Source organism: Entelurus aequoreus, linkage group LG04 (assembly GCF_033978785.1).
Source record: "Entelurus aequoreus isolate RoL-2023_Sb linkage group LG04, RoL_Eaeq_v1.1, whole genome shotgun sequence".
In the NCBI taxonomy this organism is placed as follows: Eukaryota; Metazoa; Chordata; class Actinopteri; order Syngnathiformes; family Syngnathidae; genus Entelurus; species Entelurus aequoreus.
The window spans coordinates 15,441,327-15,461,130 of NC_084734.1; the positions used below are offsets into that span (position 1 = coordinate 15,441,327).

Genomic DNA, 19,804 nt, shown 5'->3' on the forward strand with positions numbered 1-19,804 from the left:
GTTTTTTGTTAAAAGGGACAAAAATACAGTTAATATGAGTTTGTGCTCATAGACTTAGGTTGGTCAGATCTAGTCTTAAACTTAGGTTGGCCAGATCTAGTCTTAGACTTACGTTGGTCAGATGTAGTCTTAAATTAGGTTGGTCAGATCGAGTCTTACACTTAGATTGGTCACATCTTGTCTTAGACTTAGACTGGTCAGATCTAGTCTTAGACTTAGATTGGTCAGATCTAGTCTTAGACTTAGATTGGTCAGATCTAGTCTTAGACTCAGGTTGGTCAGATCTAGTTTTAGACTTAAGTTTGTCAGATCTAGTCTTAGACTTAGATTGGTCAAATATAGTCTTAGACTTAGATTGGTCAGATGTAGTCTTAGACTTAGATTGGTCAGATCTAGTCTTAGACTTGGATTGGTCAGATCTAGTCTTATACTCAGCCTGGTCAGATCTAGTCTTAGACTCAGGTTGGTCAGATATAGTTTTAGACTTACGTTTGTCATATGTAGTCTTAGACTTAAATTGGTCAGATGTAGTCTTAGACTTAGGTTGGTCAGATCTAGTCTTAGACTTACGTTGGTCAGATCTAGTCTTACAGTTAGGTTGGTCTGATCTAATCTTAGACTTAGATTGGTCACATCTATTCTTATACTCAGGTTGGTCAGATCTAGTTTTAGACTTAGGTTGGTCAGATATAGTCTTAGACTTAGATTGATCACATCTAGTCTTAGACTTAGGTTGGTCAGATCTAGTCTTTGATATTTGGGAGGGGGGGGGGCAATGTGGGGTTGGTTGGGTGTGTGCTGTTTCTGTGAGACTCTGACAATAAACAACAGTCTTGTTTACTTCCATTGTGGGAAAAGATGAAAGTGTGTTTACCTTCCGAGCTTCAATTGCTAACTCATGATTGTACCTGCAAATGTTGCTTTTTCTATTATTGGGTGGAAAAGACCCAAAATGTATCCAAGTGCAATTCATGTTTTTTGTTAAAAGGGACAAAAATACAATTAATATGAGTTTGTGCTCATAGACTTAGGTTGGTCAGATCTAGTCTTAGATTGTCAGATATAGTGTTAGGTTGGTCAGATATAGTCTTAGACTTAGGTTGGTCAGATCTAGTCTTAGACTTAGATTAGTCAGCTCTAGTCTTAGACTCAGATTGGTCAGATCTAGTCTTAGACTTAGATTGGTCACATCAAGTCTTAGACTTAGGTTGGTCAGATCTAGTTATACTTAGATTGGTCAGACCTAGTCTTGGACTTACGTTGGTCAGATCTAGTCTTAGACTTAGGTTGGTCAGATCTAGTCTTAGACTTATGTTGGTCAGATCTAGTCTTAGACTTACGTTGGTCAGATCTAGTCTTACATTTAAATTGGTCACATCTAGTCATAGACTTAAATTGGTCAGATCTATTCTTAGACTTAGATTGGTCACATCTATTATTACACTCAGGTTGGTCAGATCTAGTTTTAGACTTAGGTTGGTCAGATCTAGTCTTAGATTTAGATTGGTCACATCTAGTCTTAGACTTAGATTGGTCACATCTAGTCTTAGATTTAGGTTGGTCAGATCTAGTCTTAGACTTACGTTGCTCAGATCTAGTCTTAGACTTAGGTTGGTCAGATCTAGTCTTAAATTAGGTTGCTCAGATCTAGTCTTAGACTTAAGTTGGTAAGATCTAGTGTTATGGTTACTACTAAGGGGAGGTGACGGCAAAAAGACACCAGGGGACAGTATGTACAGTTATTTATTATATATGTATAATATATAATAATAATAAACAATACAACTAAACTAAGGAAATGGAGTGTGAACTAGAATAAGATTGTGTGTGGTGTAAGACTATGTGTAGAATTTAACTGAAGCGTGTGTTACCAAAGTGTTGAACGAGAGACTAGGAAGTCCAGGGGGCAGGCTGGTGATCCGGGATTCAAGCGGGGGTCCGTGGGGCTGAGAGGGGCGTCAAGTCCTGGGGCGAGCGAGGAGTCAGGAACGAGGAAGGCAGTCCAAAAACACAGGGGGGGGAGATCCAGGGAAAAGTGAGACGCACAGCTCACTGTCCAGGCGACGGAGGGTAGGGTCACCATGAGAAAACTAAGTTCCCGCGCCGATTCTTGGGTCCACTGGTCTTTTATCTAGCTCGCCCTCATCAGTCCCAGGTGTGCAGCTCTCCGGTGAGTGATTGCAGCTGGTGGCTGCTGCAGGGCGGAGACGCGCGCGGCGCGTCCCTGGATGTACGCACCCGTGGGCGTGTCCCGAGGTGCGCACAGACGGATGAGCGGCGTTGGCAGGAGTCTGACCCGTAACAGTACCCCCCTCCTTATGGACAGCTCCCAGATGTCCTACAGGTCGTACCACAAAAGGCACAGGAACAAAAGTCAAGGGAGGGTGGAGGGGTGAACTGGTGGTGGGTCGCCGGCCCAAATGTCCCCGAATCCACCGGGGACGAGTCTGGTGGCAGCGGCGAGTAGACCACCGCTGCGGCCGGCGAGGTGGACGACCAAGGAACGGTCGACTTCTTGGCCGTCGGGGAGGCGGACGCGAGTGGCGCCGTGGTGCGTCCCGCCGGAAACGAAGAGGAGGCCGGCACCATGGTACAGCCCGCTGGACGCGAAGAGGAGGGCACATTGTCGTCTGAGGTGAAGTGGAACAGGAAGACGCCGTCGTGGAAGCAGCGGACGTCATCGCCGGCGTGAAAGCAGCGGACGTCATCGGCGGCGTGGAAGCAGCGGACGTCATCGGCGGCGTGGAAGCAGCGGACGTCATCGGCGGCGTGGAAGCAGCCGACGTTGGCGGCGCCGGAGACGAGGACGACGGCTGAGGATCAGGTCGAGGTGCTGGGGTCGGCCCAGCAGGCCGAGGTGCTGAGGTCGGCGCTGCTGGCCGAGGGGCGAAGGTCGAGGCCAGCCTGGAAGCTGGCGGAGACGCAGGAGTCAGCCTGGAAGCTGGCGGAGACGCAGGAGTCAGCCTGGAAGCTGGTGCTAGCTCGGAGGCTAGTTCGGGGACAGGTGCTAGCTCGGAGGCTAGTTCGGGGACAGGTGCTAGCTCGGAGGCTAGTTCGGGGACAGGTGCTAGCTCGGTGGCTAGTTCGGGGACAGGTGCTAGCTCGGTGGCTAGTTTGGGGACAGGTGCTAGCTCGGAGGCTAGTTCGGGGACAGGTGCTAGCTCGGAGGCTAGTTCGGGGACAGGTGCTAGCTCGGAGGCTAGTTCGGGGACAGGTGCTAGCTCGGTGACTGGCGGCTGCGGCTGAGAAAAGCAGAAGACAGGGGGTATTTGTCTGGCAGGTGGTAGCCTGTCTGGGTGCAGCTGTGCTACCACATCAGCACAGCCACCAGTGCTAAAATGGAAGAGACTAGTACTACCCCCCCCTCTCCGAACGCGGATGCCAGACGCATCCAGCTAACTGAGGGCCAGTCACTAAGGGTGGGAGGTGGGTGGCCAGGCGGCGGGTAAATTCTTCTATCCCTACAGCACTGCTAAACAGTCCAAGATTTTGCTGAGGTGGGCTAGAAAAATTGTCCAGGGTGGATTGAAAAGGAAAAGACATAATGAGAGGGGCAAAAAGAAAGGAGGAAGAAAAAAAATGTCACTGGGGGCGGAGCTAAAGTCACTGGGGCACGAGCTAAAGAAAAACTGTGCCGTCAGGTCCTTATATATAATTTGGCGGGAACTTACTGTTATGGTTACTACTAAGGGGAGGTGACGGCAAAAAGACACCAGGGGACAGTATGTACAATTATTTATTATATATGTATAATATATAATAATAATAAACAATACAACTAAACTAAGGAAATGGAGTGTGAACTAGAATAAGATTGTGTGTGGTGTAAGACTATGTGTAGAATTTAACTGAAGTGTTTGTTACCAAAGTGTTGAACGAGAGACGAGGAAGTCCAGGGGGCAGGCAGGTGATCATTCAAGCGGGGGTCCGTGGGGCTGAGAGGGGCGTCAAGTCCAGGGGCGAGCGAGGAGTCAGGAACGAGGAAGGCGGTCCAAAAACACAGGGGGGGAGACCCAGGGAAAAGTGAGACGCACAGCTCACTGTCCAGGCGACGGAGGGTAGGGTCACCATGAGAAAACTAAGTTCCCGCGCCGATCCTTGGGTCCACTGGTCTTTTATCTAGCTCGCCCTCATCAGTCCCAGGTGTGCAGCTCTCCGGTGAGTGATTGCAGCTGGTGGCTGCTGCAGGGCGGAGTCGCGCGCGGCGCGTCCTTGGATGTACGCACCCGTGGGCGTGTCCCGAGGTGCGCACAGACGGATGAGCGGCGTTGGCAGGAGTCTGAGCCGTAACATCGAGTCTTAAATTAGGTTGGTCAGATCTAATCTTACACTTAGATTGGTCAGATCTAGTCTTAGAGTTAGTTTGGTCAGATCTAGTCTTAGACTTACGCTGCTCAGATCTAGTCTTAGACTTAGGTTGGTCAGATCTAGTCTTAAATTAGGTTGCTCAGATCTAGTCTTAAATTAGGTTGGTCAGATTTAGTCTTAGACTTAGATTGGTCAGATCTAGTCTTAGACTTAGATTGGTCAGATCTAGTCTTAGACTTAGATCGGTCACATCTATGTCAAGTCAAGTCAAGTCAAGTCAACTTTATTTATATAGCACATTTTCAACAACTGTTTAGGTTGCACCAAAGTGCTTTACAGGTTAAAAAAGCATGGAGCAAACAAAAAACAAACAAAAAAAAAAAAAACCATTCCAGCGGCTGGTGCCAAAACCCCAAATATTTATACTCCAAAACCAGGTGTCACACCACGGTGAGGGATGTCTTGTCTTGGTTTTTTTGTGTCTTGTAAATTTCATGTTTTAATTTGAAGAATAACTCTCCTCTCGTTTCAGGTCACTTGCCCTTCCTCATGTGTCATTCAGTCTGACGTCATCCCTGATTGTTTCCACCTGTTTCCCATTACCCCCATGTGTTTTATAAGCCCCCTCCTCCCTTTGTTCCGTGCCAGAATGTCTTGTGCATCTCCAGCGTCATATCCAAGCCTTGTCTCATCTTGTTATCCAGATCCTGAATTTCCAAGTTGGTATTTTGAGTTTTCCTTTTCTCCTCTTAAGCAGAGGGAATTTTTGTTTGTATAGTTTTCAAATCGAAGTGGTGAGTTCAGTTTACTTTTACCGTCTCTTCTTTTCCTCATTTTTGAGTGACCTTTTGTTAATTATTTCTCTAGATAAGAATCAGCATAGAAGCTTTATAGCCCATTGTTTTTCCCTCCTTTTGGAGCGTCTTTTGTTGTTTAAATTTCATAGTAATATTCCGCGTTAGTGTAGTTAGAGATAGACATTTCTGTTTCCTCCTTTTGGAGTGCTTTTCGGTTTGTTCACATTTTGTGATACCTTTTCGCCTAGTTAAAGTTTATAGCCATTTTTGTATTGCACTGACTCAAGAGGTGAAAAGTGAACTTTTCAAAATAAAAGCCTGCCGGATTATTTCCCACCTCTGCATCTGAGTCCTATTTTTGACCGAGTCCTGACACCAGGAGGGTGTGCCTGGGCAAGGGTGGTTTCGCCTTATGGTCGTGAGAAAAACAACTTTTTTGATGCAAACGAGCAATCCTGTCAAAGCCAGAGACAGTCGTTGAAGTGTAATTTCCCCTTGTTAGCATTGAGGTACTGTGCGCCACACGATCGCTTTTTATTTAGTTTACCCTTTCTTTGGCCCACCCTAATAATGTTATTCATGTTCTCTACCAACAGTAAAAAAAAAACAGCATCTATCTATATGTTGACAACAAAACAAAAACTTTTCATGAAGTCAACTCAACTTAATGTGTGTTCCTACATTTGTGTTCCACGTCTTAGATGAAGAGAGCAGTTATGATTTTGCTTTACAGAGTAAACAACTAAAAACTAAGGCATTGTTTTCTCTAAACACGTACATTTGTCTAAATATGGCCAAGGAAACGCATTATTGTGGGTTTCCTGCACGTCGTCTTCATCCCTAAAAGAAAAATCTCATCTGTGGGAGAGAATTCCTCTGACATTTTTTTATTTGTGAGAGGTCAGCTTGAAGCGTCCCTCTGTCTCTGGCTCCCTGGTCGTCATGTGACATGAGTGTCTGTTATGATTTGGTTTACTGGTTTCTAATCGCCCTAATGCATTCGCCAATTGTGACTCATCATAGGAACACCAACCAATCATCATGGATGTTCTCCGCATGTGTGGATGTTCTTCTTCATCCAGCTCATTGTATTTTCTCCATATTTTACAGTCTGTTTTCTCTCTTTGTAGCTTGTAGCTTTGATGTAAGCTACATCACGACAGTGGTCGAAAAGTAGCCGAGCGACAGGACGAGCTACTCGTTAAAAAAGTAGCTAAGGTACCGCCAAGCTCCTGGAAAATGTAGTTAAGCTAGCTTAGCTACATGTACAAACCCCGTTTCCATTTGAGTTGGGAAATTGTATTAGATGTAAATATAAAAGGGAATACAATGATTTGCAAATCATTTTCAACCCATATTCAGTTGAATATGGTACAAAGACAACATATTTGATGTTCAAACTGATAAACATTTTTTCGTGTGCAAATAATCATTAACTTTAGAATTTGATGCCAGCAACACGTGACAAAGAAGTTGGGAAAGGTGGCAATAAATACTGATAAAGTTGAGGAATGCTCATCAAACACTTATTTGGAACATCCCACAGGTGAACAGGCAAATTGGGAACAGGTGGGTGCAATGATTGGGTATAAAAGTAGATTCCATGAAATGCTCAGTCATTCACAAACAAGGATGGGGCGAGGGTCACCACTTTGTCAACAAATGTGTGAGCAAATTGTTGAACAGTTTAAGAAAAACCTTTCTCAACCAGCTATTGCAAGGAATTTAGGGATTTCACCATCTACGCTCCGTAATATCATCAAAATGTTCAGAGAATCTGGAGAAATCCCTGCACGTAAGCAGCTAAGCCCGTGACCTTCGATCCCTCAGGCTGTACTGCATCAACAAGCGACATCAGTGTGTAAAGGATATCACCACATGGGCTCAGGAACACTTCAGAAACCCACTGTCAGTAACTACAGTTGGTCGCTACATCTGTAAGTGCAAGTTAAAACTCTCCTATGCAAGGCGAAAACCGTCTATCAACAACACCCAGAAACGCCGTGGGCTTCGCTGGGCCTGAGCTCATCTAAGATGGACTGATACAAAGTGGAAAAGTGTTCTGTGGTCTGACGAGTCCACATTTCAAATTGTTTTTGGAAACTGTGGACGTCGTGTCCTCCGGACCAAAGAGGAAAAGAACCATCCGGATTGTTATAGGCGCAAAGTTGAAAAGCCAGCATGTGTGATGGTATGGGGGTGTATTAGTGCCCAAGACATGGGTAACTTACACATCTGTGAAGGCGCCATTAATGCGGAAAGGTACATACAGGTTTTGGAGCAACATATGTTGCCATCCAAGCAACGTTGGCATGGACGCCCCTGCTTATTTCAGCAAGACAATGCCAAGCCACGTGTTACAACAGCGTGGCTTCAAAGTAAAAGAGTGCTGGTACTAGACTGGCTTGCCTGTAGTTTTGGTTTTGGGTGTTGTACTTTTGTAGCTGTATGTAGAGATGACACCACTGAAGTGACAGCTGGTGGCCTCAGCTCTGTGCTCTTTTAATGTGTTTTGTTTTCATGTGATGTTGTTTTTTTTTACTTTTTGTATCCGCACTGCAACCACATAATTTCCCCATTGTGGGATAAATGAAGTCCTTCCTATTCTAGCCTAAAAACAGCGGAGCGTTCTTGGAATTCCAGCAAAACTAAAAAGACCAAAATCCAATGTCCACTGTAGAGGACGCTGATTCTCCAGATGATACAAATAAGACTAATAGTGAAGGGAGAAGATCGGCCATTAGCTTTTTGTAAATGAGGCCCCCAAATCAATGTATTTAAGTATCCCTGCAATAGTGACTAACCCTAGTGAAATTGGCTCTGGGTTTGACCATGGTAAATAAATTTCCGCAAAGTAGGGATTATTCATCAAAAATCTAATATTTTCATACCTACAGCATAAAAATACCTGTTCATGACCTTCTTAATACCGTTTTTAACATTACGAAAACCCTCGAGACATGAAATAACACCCTCATCGTCACCTTTGCACTCGTTTCAGCCATCAAAGTAGACTTATTAATAGAAAAAAAGACACAACCGCTTCCCTGATGATCTGCTGTGAACCAATGTAAACAAGTACTGTACAGTACTGTGTATTACTGATGCAGTATTGATATTTTGAGTCCATTTATCTATTTTTATGCATGCAAGTGTTTAGTTTAGGCCAGGGGTCGGCAACTCAAAACGTTGAAAGAGCCTAATTGGACCAAAAATACAAAAAACACATCTGTCTGGAGCTGCAAAAAATAAAAAGTCGTATATAAGTCTTATAATGAAGGCAACACATGATGTAAGTGTCTATATTAGCTATGTTAGCCTACTATCAAAAACTTTAAAAGTGTTATGATGAAAGTGTCTATATTAGCCTACTATCAAAATGACTTTATAAGTCGTATATAAGTGTTATAATTAAGACAACACATGATGTAAGTGTCTATATTAGCCATATTAGCCTACTATCAAAATGACTGTAAAGTCTTATATAAGTCTTATAATGAAGGCAACACATGACGTAAGTGTCTATATTAGCCATATTAGCCTACTATCAAAATGACTTTAAAAGTCTTATATAAGTCTTATAATGAAGGTAACACATGACGTAAGTGTCTATATTAGCCATATTAGCCTACTATCAAAATGACTTTAAAAGTCTTATATAAGTCTTATAATGAAGACAACACATGACGTAAGTGTCTATATTAGCCTACTATCAAAATGACTTTAAAAGTCTTATATAAGTATTATAATGAAGACAACACATGATGTAAGTGTCTATATTAGTTATATTAGCCTACTATCAAAATGACTTTAAAGGTCTTATATAAGTGTTATAATGAAGGCAACACATGATGTAAGTGTCTATACTAGCTATATTAGCCTACTATCAAAATGAATTTAAAGTCTTATATAAGTGTTATAATGAAGGCAACACATGATGTAAGTGTCTATACTAGCTATATTAGCCTACTATCAAAATGAATTTAAAGTCTTATATAAGTCTTATAATGAAGGCAACACATGATGTAAGTGTCTATACTAGCTATATTAGCCTACTATCAAAATGACTTTAAAGTCTTATATAAGTGTTATAATGAAGACAACACATGATGTAAGTGTCTATACTAACTATATTAGCCTACTATCAAAATGACTTTAAAGTCTTATATAAGTGTTATTATGAAGACAACACATGATGGAAGTGTCTATATTAGCCTACTATCAAAATGACGTTATAAGTCGTATATAAGTGTTATTATGAAGACAACACATGATGGAAGTGTCTATATTAGCCTACTATCAAAATGACTTTAAACGTCTTATATAAGTCTTATAATGAAGGCAACACATGATGTAAGTATCTATACTAGTTATATTAGCCTACTATCAAAATGACTTTAAATTTTATATAAGTGTTATAATGAAGACAACACATGATGTAAGTGTCTATATTAGTTATATTAGCCTACTATCAAAATGACTTTAAAGGTCTTATATAAGTGTTATAATGAAGGCAACACATGATGTAAGTGTCTATATTAGTTATATTAGCCTACTATCAAAATGACTTTAAAGTCTTATATAAGTGTTATAATGAAGACCACACATGATGTAAGTGTCTATATTAGTTATATTAGCCTACTATCAAAGTGACTTTAAAGGTCTTATGTAAGTGTTATAATTGTCAAGTATTGGTGGTGGTGCAGGAAAACAAGATTTAATGTCCAAAATTCAGAAAAAACACAAACCAGGAACCAGGAACAGGCCAACTGGAAACATAGAACAGGAACCAGCAAACAGGAAACGAGGAACTAGGAGACAGCAAGCTGCAAACAGCTATCAGCATACAGGATACAGCAAACAGTCCACAGCATACAGCTGACAGGTAGTAATACTCCAGCACTGACTGGAGGGCGAGGCAGGTCTAATTAGTGGCCTGATTGGCAACTGCCACCAGGTGTGCCAGACTGCCACTCAAGGACAGGTGAGGGAAAACAGCGCTCAGTGAGACCAGCAGGAAACTGAACCAAAATAAGAGCGCTGACAGGAAATAAGTCGCAAACACAGAGGAAAAACTAAAACATAACCAAACTGTCAGTGACAAGCCTGACAATAATGAAGACAACACATGATGTAGGTGTCCATATTAGTTATATTAGCCTACTATCAAAATGACTTTAAAAGTCTTATATAAGTGTTATAATGAAGACAACACATGACGTAAGTGTCTAAATTAGTTATATTAGCCTACTATCAAAATTACTTTTAAAAGTCTTATATACGTCTTGCAATGAAGACAACACATGACGTAAGTGTCTATATTAGCTATATTAGCCTACTATCAAAAATACTTTCAAAGTCTTTTATAAGTGTTATAATGAAGACAACACATGTGAAGTGTCTATATATGCTATAATAGCCTACTATCACAATTACTCTAAAAGTCTTATACACACTAAGTGTTATAATGAAGACAACACATGATGCAAGTGTCTATATTAGCCTACTATCAAAATGACTTTAAAAGTCTTATATAAGTGTTATAATGAAGACAACACATGATGTAAGTGTCTATATTAGCTATATTAGCCAACTATCAAAATGACTTTAAAAGTATTTTATAAGTGTTATAAGGAAGACAACACATGATGTAAGTGTCTATATTAGCCTACTATCAAAATGAGTTTGAAAGCTGTATATAAGTGATATAATGAAGATAGATATGTAACGGCCTGGTTGCATCGTGGTGCGAGGTGTTCTCCCAAGGATGCAGACGGGCTCGGACACAGCTTGCAGGTAGGAAAAATGATTTATTCAAGAACTAAATCAGACAGGAGAAAAAACAAAAACGACTAGCATGGGAGCTAGCAAGCAAAAAGAATAGCATAGCCTGAAAGCTAGCAGGAATCAAAAAAAGGTCGATACTTGTTGCATGTAAGCAAATTAGGAAGCCAGGCAGAGTGCTGCCCGGGCGAAGACTAAATAGCCCTCTGATTAGTGCCCGGACAACAGGTGAGCGTCTCGAACACTAACCAGAGGCAGCTGAGCATAATCTGCCGTCATGGCAACAGAAACAAACAAACACGTGACACTAAACTGTAAACAAACTGATCCGAGCAGCGGATCCTAACAAGATAGATAGATAGTACTTTATTGATTCCTTCAGGAGAGTTCCCTCAGGAAAATTTAAATTCCAGCAGCAGTGTACAAAATTGTAAAAAGTAAATAATGGGGGTATAAATGGAGACAAAATAGAAAAATATTGCAATAGAATAAAAATAAAAAGCAACGATGAGAATAAAAATATAACAGTAAAATAAGAATATAACAAGAGAAACTAGGCAGTAGATGAAGACAAGACATGACGTAAGTGTCTATATTAGCTATATTAGCCTACTATCAAAATGACTATGTGTCGCAGGCTGACGCAAATCTTTGTTGACAGAAATGTTGACATGTAACATTTATTCTACACATTTTTACAACATTAGAACCCATTAGTGAATCAGAGGCTACTCAGAAGGTGAGATAACTCCTGGAAATGACTGGCTTTCAATGGCCCAAGGTATAGATGTGTGTGTCCAAGTTAAAGGAAACGTCAGGCTGTCTTCTTTTAATCCTTGTATTATGTTAAGGGTCAATTTGACCCATTTCAGTTTTTGTGTTGATCAAAGTACTGGTTATCCTTTCTTTTTCTTGCTGAAATTTGGTGACTTTTCCTCATCTAGGGTCATGAACTGGTGTGTAAAATCTGGACACTTTGATGTGTAGTGGAATGTCTTTCTAGAGTTGTATACAAAGATGATGTTGCGGGTCATTTTGACCCAGACGCTTTGATGTGGGTAAACAGCTGTTCAGATCCAAAATAAACATGTCTCTTTGATGTACTTTTTACTTTGATGTACAATTGTTTGTAGTTTTATTGCCTCTGAGACCCAGAGCCAGGTGTGTGAAGAGAGGGAACGTTCTCACACTTGTCCTTGTCACTGTTCTCATGTCATCTCTTTGACAAACTCACCAAAAGGTGACAATGAGGACAATGTTATTGCTGATCCAGATTGTCAATTTTCCTACAATGAGGCAAGGCAAGGCAAGGCAAGGCAAGGCAAGGCAACTTTATTTGTATAGCGCTTTTCATACACAAGGCAGACTCAAAGTGCTTCACAGACAACAAAGTGAAATGAAAGAAAATAAAAGCAAAATTAAAATGCAGACAATAAAAATAAAAACAGTGCAGACGTTAAAAGTTAAAAGATTAAAAGATTTAGCTGAAAGCTAAGGTGAACATAAAAGTCTTCAGTCTAGTTTTAAAAGTAGTGAGAGTTGGGGAGAGTCTGACATCTTCAGGAAGTTTATTCCAGCTATGTGTTGCATAGTGACTGAATGATGATCTCCCTTGATTTGAGTTTACTCTTGGAACCGCTAACAGATTGGTCTCAGAAGATCTTAGTGATCTAGAGGGCGTATATAGTGGGAGCATATCAGTGATATACTTGGGCCCTAGACCATGTAGTGATTTATATGTGAGCAGGAGGATTTTGAAATCTATTCTCTGATGTACAGGGAGCCAATGTAAGGATTTAAGAATTGGTGTAATGTGCTCACATTTTTTGGTCTTTGTTAGAACTCTAGCAGCAGCGTTCTGAACAAGCTGTAGCTGCCTGACAGTTTTTTTGGGAAGACCTGCAAGGAGACCATTACAATAGTCTAGCCTACTGGTAATAAAGGCATGTACAAGTTTTTCTAAGTCTTGAGCTGACATGAGCCCTCTAAGTCTTTTTACATTTTTGAGGTGATAGTAGGCCGATTTTGTTACTGATTTGATGTGACTGTCGAAATGTAAATCAGAATCTAAAATAACCCCAAGATTTCTGGCTTTATTTGAGGTTTTCAGGGACAGTGATTGAAGGTGTTGGATGACTTTAAACCTTTCTTTTTTAGCACCAAAAACAATTATCTCAGTTTTATCTTCATTTAGTTGTAGGAAATTTTGGCACATCCAGTGTTTGACTTGCTCAATGCACTGGCACAGAAGATCTATGGGGCGATAGTCATTTGGTGATAGCGCTACATAGATTTGGGTGTCATCGGCATAGCAATGATGGTCAATGTTATTATTTTGCATGATTTGTCCTAGTGGGAGCATATAGATGTTAAATAAAGTCGGCCCCAAGATTGAACCTTGGGGGACTCCACACGTTACGTTGGTTGGTTCTGATACAAAGTCACCAATGGAAACAAAATAGTTCCTATCTTGTAGATATGACTTGAACCAGCTTAAAACTGTGCCTGAGATCCCCACCCAGTTTTCCAACCTGTCCAAAAGTATTGAGTGGTCGACAGTGTCAAATGCAGCACTGAGGTCCAAAAGCATTAATACTGAAGTTTTGCCAGAGTCTGTGTTTAGACGGATGTCATTTATAACTTTAAGAAGGGCCGTCTCTGTGCTATGAAGAGGTCGAAATCCTGACTGGAAGTTGTTGTGGCAGCCAGTAGAAGCCAAGAAGTGATTTAGTTGTTGGAGGACAACTTTCTCAATTATTTTACTTATGAATGGTAGATTTGAAATTGGTCTGTAGTTGTTGATAACAGAGGCATCTAGGCTCTGCTTTTTTAGAAGAGGTTTAATGACTGCAGTTTTGAAAGCCTTCGGGAAATTGCCCGATTTAATAGAATTATTAACTATTTGCAAGATGTCTGTTGATAGGCAGTCAAAAACATTCTTAAAGAAGTTGGTAGGTAAAACATCAAGGCAGCAGGTGGATGACTTTAGAGCTGTCACCGTTTCCACTAGAGTTTTAGAGTCTATGGCATTAAAGCTTGCCATCATTGCTGTGTTACTTTTGCCTAAATGGGGTGGTGATCCAACTTTTTTACTTGAGATATTGATGGTGCGTCTGATGCCTTCAATTTTATCAGTATAAAAGAATGCAAAGTCATTGCATTTCTGCGTGGAATGGAGTTCGGCTGGTATTTGTGTTGGGGGTTTAGTCAGTCTGTCAACGATTGTGAATAGGGTTTTGGCCTTATTTGTGTTGCTGTTTATGATATTGGAGAAGAATGTTTCTCTAGCACTTTTTAAGACTAAATTGTAGGCCTGGAGGCTCTCTTTATAGATGTCATGGTGAATATGAAGTTTTGTATTCCGCCAGATTCGTTCAGCCTTCCTGCACTCTCTTCTCTGGGCTGTTACAGCAGCAGATTTTCTCCAGGGTGCCTTTTGCTTGCCAGAAATCGTTTTAACTGTAACAGGTGCAATGATATCTATGATATTCACAATTTTGGAATTAAAGTTGCTTACAAGATCATCAGCATGACATGGGTTTAGAGGTGGTAGTGAGGAGATGGCGTTTTTAAAGAGGACATTAGCATGTTCATTTATGTACCGCTTTTTGACATTCTTTGATTCTGTTTGTGTGTCCGGAATTACAGAAATATTAAAGAAAACACAGAAATGATCAGACAATGAAGGATCAATCACAAGAACATCAGAAACATTGAGACCTTTTGTGATAATCAGGTCCAGGGTGTGTCCCTTATAATGTGTAGCCTCTTTCACATGTTGAGACAGTTCAAATGTGTCTAAAATAGTAAAAAGTTCTTTTGCGCCCTTGTCATTTAAATCGTCAATATGAAAATTAAAATCACCAGTTATAACCAGGCAGTCAAAGTCAGTGGAGATGCTAGACAATAGTTCAGTAAAATCATCAAAAAAATTTGCAGAATATTTAGGTGGCCTGTAGATAATTAACAAGAGAATTTTGGGAGAACATTTCAACACAGCACACAGGTATTCAAATGATGTAAACTCACCGAGTGACATCTGTTTCCCCTGAAACATGTTTTTAAATATAGCAGCAACCCCTCCACCTCTTTTCCCCGATCTACATATATCAATGAAGTTATAGTTGGGGGGTGCTGTCTCGATCAGAATGCTTGCACTGTTATTTTGTTCTAGCCATGTTTCAGTTAAAAACATAAAGTCAAGTTTAGAAGTGCTAATAAAATCATTGACTAAAAATGATTTGCTATTCAGAGACCTGACATTGAGCAGACCCATCCTGATGGTGTTATTGACAGGCTTCGATGTTGGCTTTGATTTGGAGATAATAGGAATGAGATTGTTTAGGTTAGCAGGGTGGCTAAGTTTCCCAATGTTTACTCTCTTGGTAGTCACAACAGGGATGTAGAAGGTGCCATGATTTGATGTAGGCAACCTTGGGCCCAGCTGATAATGTGGTCTACTGCTGAACCCTTTTCTGTATCAGAAATATTCAGGACTGCTGTCAGGGCGAGGCGGGGTTTGCCGTAAGGGGGAGGGGGAGTGAGCAGCGTCAGAGCTGGGACGAACTACTGAAGGTGGACGTTGAGGGCGTGTAAGGGGTTGGCGTGAGAAAGGTGAAGTATGGCTGGGGGGTTGTGGAGCACGCCTTCGTGGAGGGGGTGGTGGAGGTGAGCGATGATCTAGGGGGGTAAAAATCTGAGTAGGGTGGGGCGTGAGTGGGGGTAGCTCCCGGAACTCCAAGGGGGAGAAGGGGGGAGAAAGGTCTACTTGAGGGAGGGAGAAAGATGGAGACGTGGATGGCTTGGGGGATGTGGGGGAGGGATCTTCACATGCATTCAGAATGGAGGGAGGGGCGGTAGAGGAGGATAGACACCTCTCCTCTTTGCTCTGGTGTATCTCATGGTCGACGTTCTCCTTTTGCAGTGGCGGTCCTCCTTCGACGTTCCTGATAGGCTGTGTTGTGTCTTCCTTCCTCGGTGGCTCCTCTTGTCTCTTGTCCTTGGCAGTGATGATAGATGCAAGATGCAGGAAGTGAAACATGTTGTTCATGAATAGCTTTACTCCCATCTTATTCAGGCAAAGTCCGTCTGCCTTAAAAAGATGCCTGCGGTCCCAGAAAAAGCTAAAATTGTCAATAAAATGCATTGAACGAGCAAGAAGTGCACTTGATAGCCACTCATTCAGCGAGTAAAGTCTACTGAATCTCTCAGCTCCTCTCCTGATTGGGGGTAGAGGACCACTGATAAAAACGTCAGCATTCACAGCGCTGACTGTTTCAAAGAGTTTATTGAAGTGCTCTTTCAGCTCTCTTGATTGTTGTTTTACAATGTCATTAAAACCAATGTGCAGGATGATATTTTTCACATTTGGGTGTGCAGCGACAATTTCCAGGATTCTTTTTTCCATGTCAGATACCATATCCTTCGGAAAGCAGAGTACTTTGGTGTTATTATTGCTTTTCATATCTTTTACAGAAAAGTCCCCCACAATCAGATTTTCAGGAGCTCTCGTTAGCTTTCTCTGTGGTGTAAAGTTAGCAGGTCTTACCCTTCTGCGTGGTGATGGTGGGTTATTCAGGCAATCAGAGGGGGATCCATTGTCCATCAACAGTGGGGCAAACCTGTTCTTTAGTTGGACACTTGCTTGCTGGGGAGGTTTATTGGTAGTTCTCCTCTTCTCAGCTGTCCGCTGCTGTGTCCTACGTGGCAGTGGAGTTGATGACGCAGTATGCCTGGCTGAAGATGGTAGCGCAGGCCAGCCGGTCAGATCAGAGATATCGGGGCGCTGGGTCCTGCCAGATATCCATTCTCCCTTGTCGCAGGGAGGTGGTCTTCTCTTTGGCTTTGCACCAAGTGTGTTCCAGGGAGGATTTTCACTGGTAGATTTATTACCCTCTACAGGGACCTCCCGTTTCTTCGTAGCTTCATTGTTGCTAGTTAGCTGGGTTGTAGCATGGTGCTGTCCAGTGTTTTCAGTCGACAGGAGTGCTAGAGTGGTGTTGTAGCCACATTGTCCATTCACTTCTAAATTCACTTCCAACCGATTCATTTTTATTTCCAACAGTAATGAGGAGGATTCAGAGGACGAGTCTGCCGTTGTTCCTCCAACAGATGAAAATCAAGGAATGCAGCAATCATCATCCACAGAGGGGACATGGGCATCTAAGGACGGTAATATAAAATGGTCAACATCACCGCACCCAAGCCGAGGCAGACTATCATCTTCCAATGTGATCAAAATGACTCCCGGTCCTACAAGATTTGCTGTCACACGAGTTGATGAGATTCAATCAGCATTTCAGCTCTTCATATCACCACCAATAGAGAGGATTATACTGGAAATGACCAACTTGGAGGGGAGACGCATGTTTCAAGAGAAATGGAAGCCACTGGATCAGACTGACTTGCATGCTTACATTGGAGTTCTGTTATTAGCTGGAGTGTACAGGTCAAAGGGAGAAGCCACTGCAAGTCTATGGAATGAAGAGAATGGAAGGCCAATCTTTCGTGCAACAATGTCTCTGGAGACATTCCACATGATATCTCGTGTGATCCACTTTGACAACCGCGACACCAGAGCTGGTCGACGTGAAAGAGACAAACAAGCTGCGATCAGAGATGTGTGGGATAAATGGGTTCAAAATTTACCTTTGTTGTACAATCCTGGTCCCCATGTTACTGTAGATGAGCGCCTTGTTCCATTCAGGGGGCGCTGTCTTTTTCGACAGTGCATGCCCAACAAGCCCGCCAAGTATGGCATCAAAATATGGGCAGCCTGTGATGCAAAATCCAGCTATGCATAGAATATGCAAGTATACACTGGAAAGCTACCTGGAGGAACATCTGAGAAGAATCAGGGGATGCGTGTGGTGCTGGAAATGAGTGAAGGGCTGCAAGGTCATAACATCACATGTGACAATTTCTTTACATCCTACCGCCTTGGAGATGAACTTCAGAAGAGAAAGCTGACCATGTTGGGAACAGTCAGAAAAAATAAGCCAGAACTTCCCACCGAAATTCTGAAGATGCAGGGCAGACCTCTGCATTCCTCAATGTTTGCTTTCACTGAGAAAGCAACAGTTGTTTCATACTGCCCAAAGAGAAACAAGAATGTTCTTGTAATGAGTACAATGCACACAGATGCATCTCTGAGCACAAGAGAAGACATGAAGCCACAAATGATCCTGGATTATAACTCCACCAAAGGAGGAGTTGACAACCTGGACAAAGTCACAGCAACATACAGCTGCCAGCGCAAGACAGCCCGTTGGCCTTTGGTGATTCTCTACAACATTGTGGACGTGTCTGCTTACCTCGAGAGGACAGTAAAACAAGTACCTCTTGTGTGAAATGCAAGAATTACATCTGCAGAAAGCACACAGTAACATTCTGTCCATCATGTGGAGAGCATTGAAAATGTTGAAGAAAATTTGGAGAACATTGAAAATGTTGAAGTTCGCTGGGATGAAGTTAAAGTTGAAGTTAAAGTATTTCTTAAATATAGTGTTGGAATTAAAAATGTATTGTATGTCACTTTTCTAAATGTTTATATAACCTAAAATAAATTGTTATTGGTTTAACCTGTTTTCTTGACTGTTTTGAGTGCATTTACACAATACGGGTCAAAATGACCCGCAACATAATCAATGTCATTTTTTTCCAACATAATACAAGGGTTAATAGATTTATTACAATCTTTGGCAAGTTAGGTAACGTTTGCTGTGGTCTGGAACAACATGGCACACAAACAACTATCTGAAATGCAGCCAATATTACATACAGATAATGTGTCATGAGACATGCAAATATAAATTATATACAAAGAGGATAAAAGTAAAGGAGCTCAAATATAGCTACAAACGAGGCATAATGATGCAATTTTTACATACACCTAGCCTAGATAGCATGTTAGCATTGATTAGCTTGCACTGACCAAATATGCCTGATTAGCACTCCACATAAGTCAATAACATCAACAAAGCTCACCTTTGTACATTCGCGCACAGCATAAAACGTTTGGTGGACAATATGAGACAAAGAAAGAGCGGAAGTTTTACATGTAAACAAACTGTTGCGCCACAGTCCACACTATGGTGAGTTCAAGAACCGCCGAAATGAGTAGGACAAAACGATGTTCGCCAAATACTCTCATCAGTGAAGCATACACACAAACATATTAAACAGTGGTAGTTCTAACAGGTTTGTGTCACGTTTGTCCTCAAACAAAAAACATACTAAAACAAAAAATCATTTCCCCCCCTTTTTTTTCCATTTTCAATCCTTTTTTAGGGCGACAATATGTAGAGAATGCAATAAAAACAAAGTTCAACGCTCGATGTGGAGAAGGAAGACTGTTCACAAATTGTAGCTGTCCAATAAAAAGCATGTGGTTTGTACTTTTAACACTACTTTAAAAAAAAAACCTGTCCAGTGAAAAAAAATAAAAAAATCATCCATTCATTTTCTACAGCTTGTCTCTGGAGCCTATCTCCAAATTTGGTAAAACATGCCAAAAATATGTTATATCTGTTATGACAAACAAAAATAATAATTTTGGTTATCATTTTACATAAAGAAAAACTTATAAAATGTGCTGATGCAGACATTTCTGAGCTAAATATAACATACAATATGCTAATAGTGAGGAGAATGTTCCTAGTTTTTCTCCAATTGAAGAGGGACTCACCATAAGTGCAGTATGTGACATGAAGATGCAACTTTTTCCTCTTCTCACTAGCGTGGCTTCTCCTTCTGCGTGCACCCGTGTACTGACTATAAAGTGTTGCTAGGGAATGGGTGCAGGACGGCAAAGTTGGGAGGAGGGCTGTCCCAACGTACAATTGAGTTGGCCCGTGCTTCAAAGGGCGGGAGCTAAATGCCTTGAGGGGTAAAACATGTCAAAATGTAGAAAAAAA

At 41.5% G+C, this 19,804-nt stretch overlaps 1 protein-coding gene across 2 annotated transcripts in view; it reads right to left on the bottom strand.

Annotated features, from left to right (window-relative positions):
* gdpd2 (glycerophosphodiester phosphodiesterase domain containing 2) overlaps positions 1 to 19,804 on the bottom strand; it is a 72,683-nt gene extending 52,879 nt beyond the window's left edge. For both annotated transcript variants that reach the window (XM_062044302.1, XM_062044301.1), the window contains exon 1: positions 19,576 to 19,804. In XM_062044302.1, the coding sequence (XP_061900286.1) occupies positions 19,576 to 19,596 (21 nt within the window). In that variant the 5' untranslated portion in view covers positions 19,597 to 19,804. The remainder of the gene's footprint in view (positions 1 to 19,575) is intronic.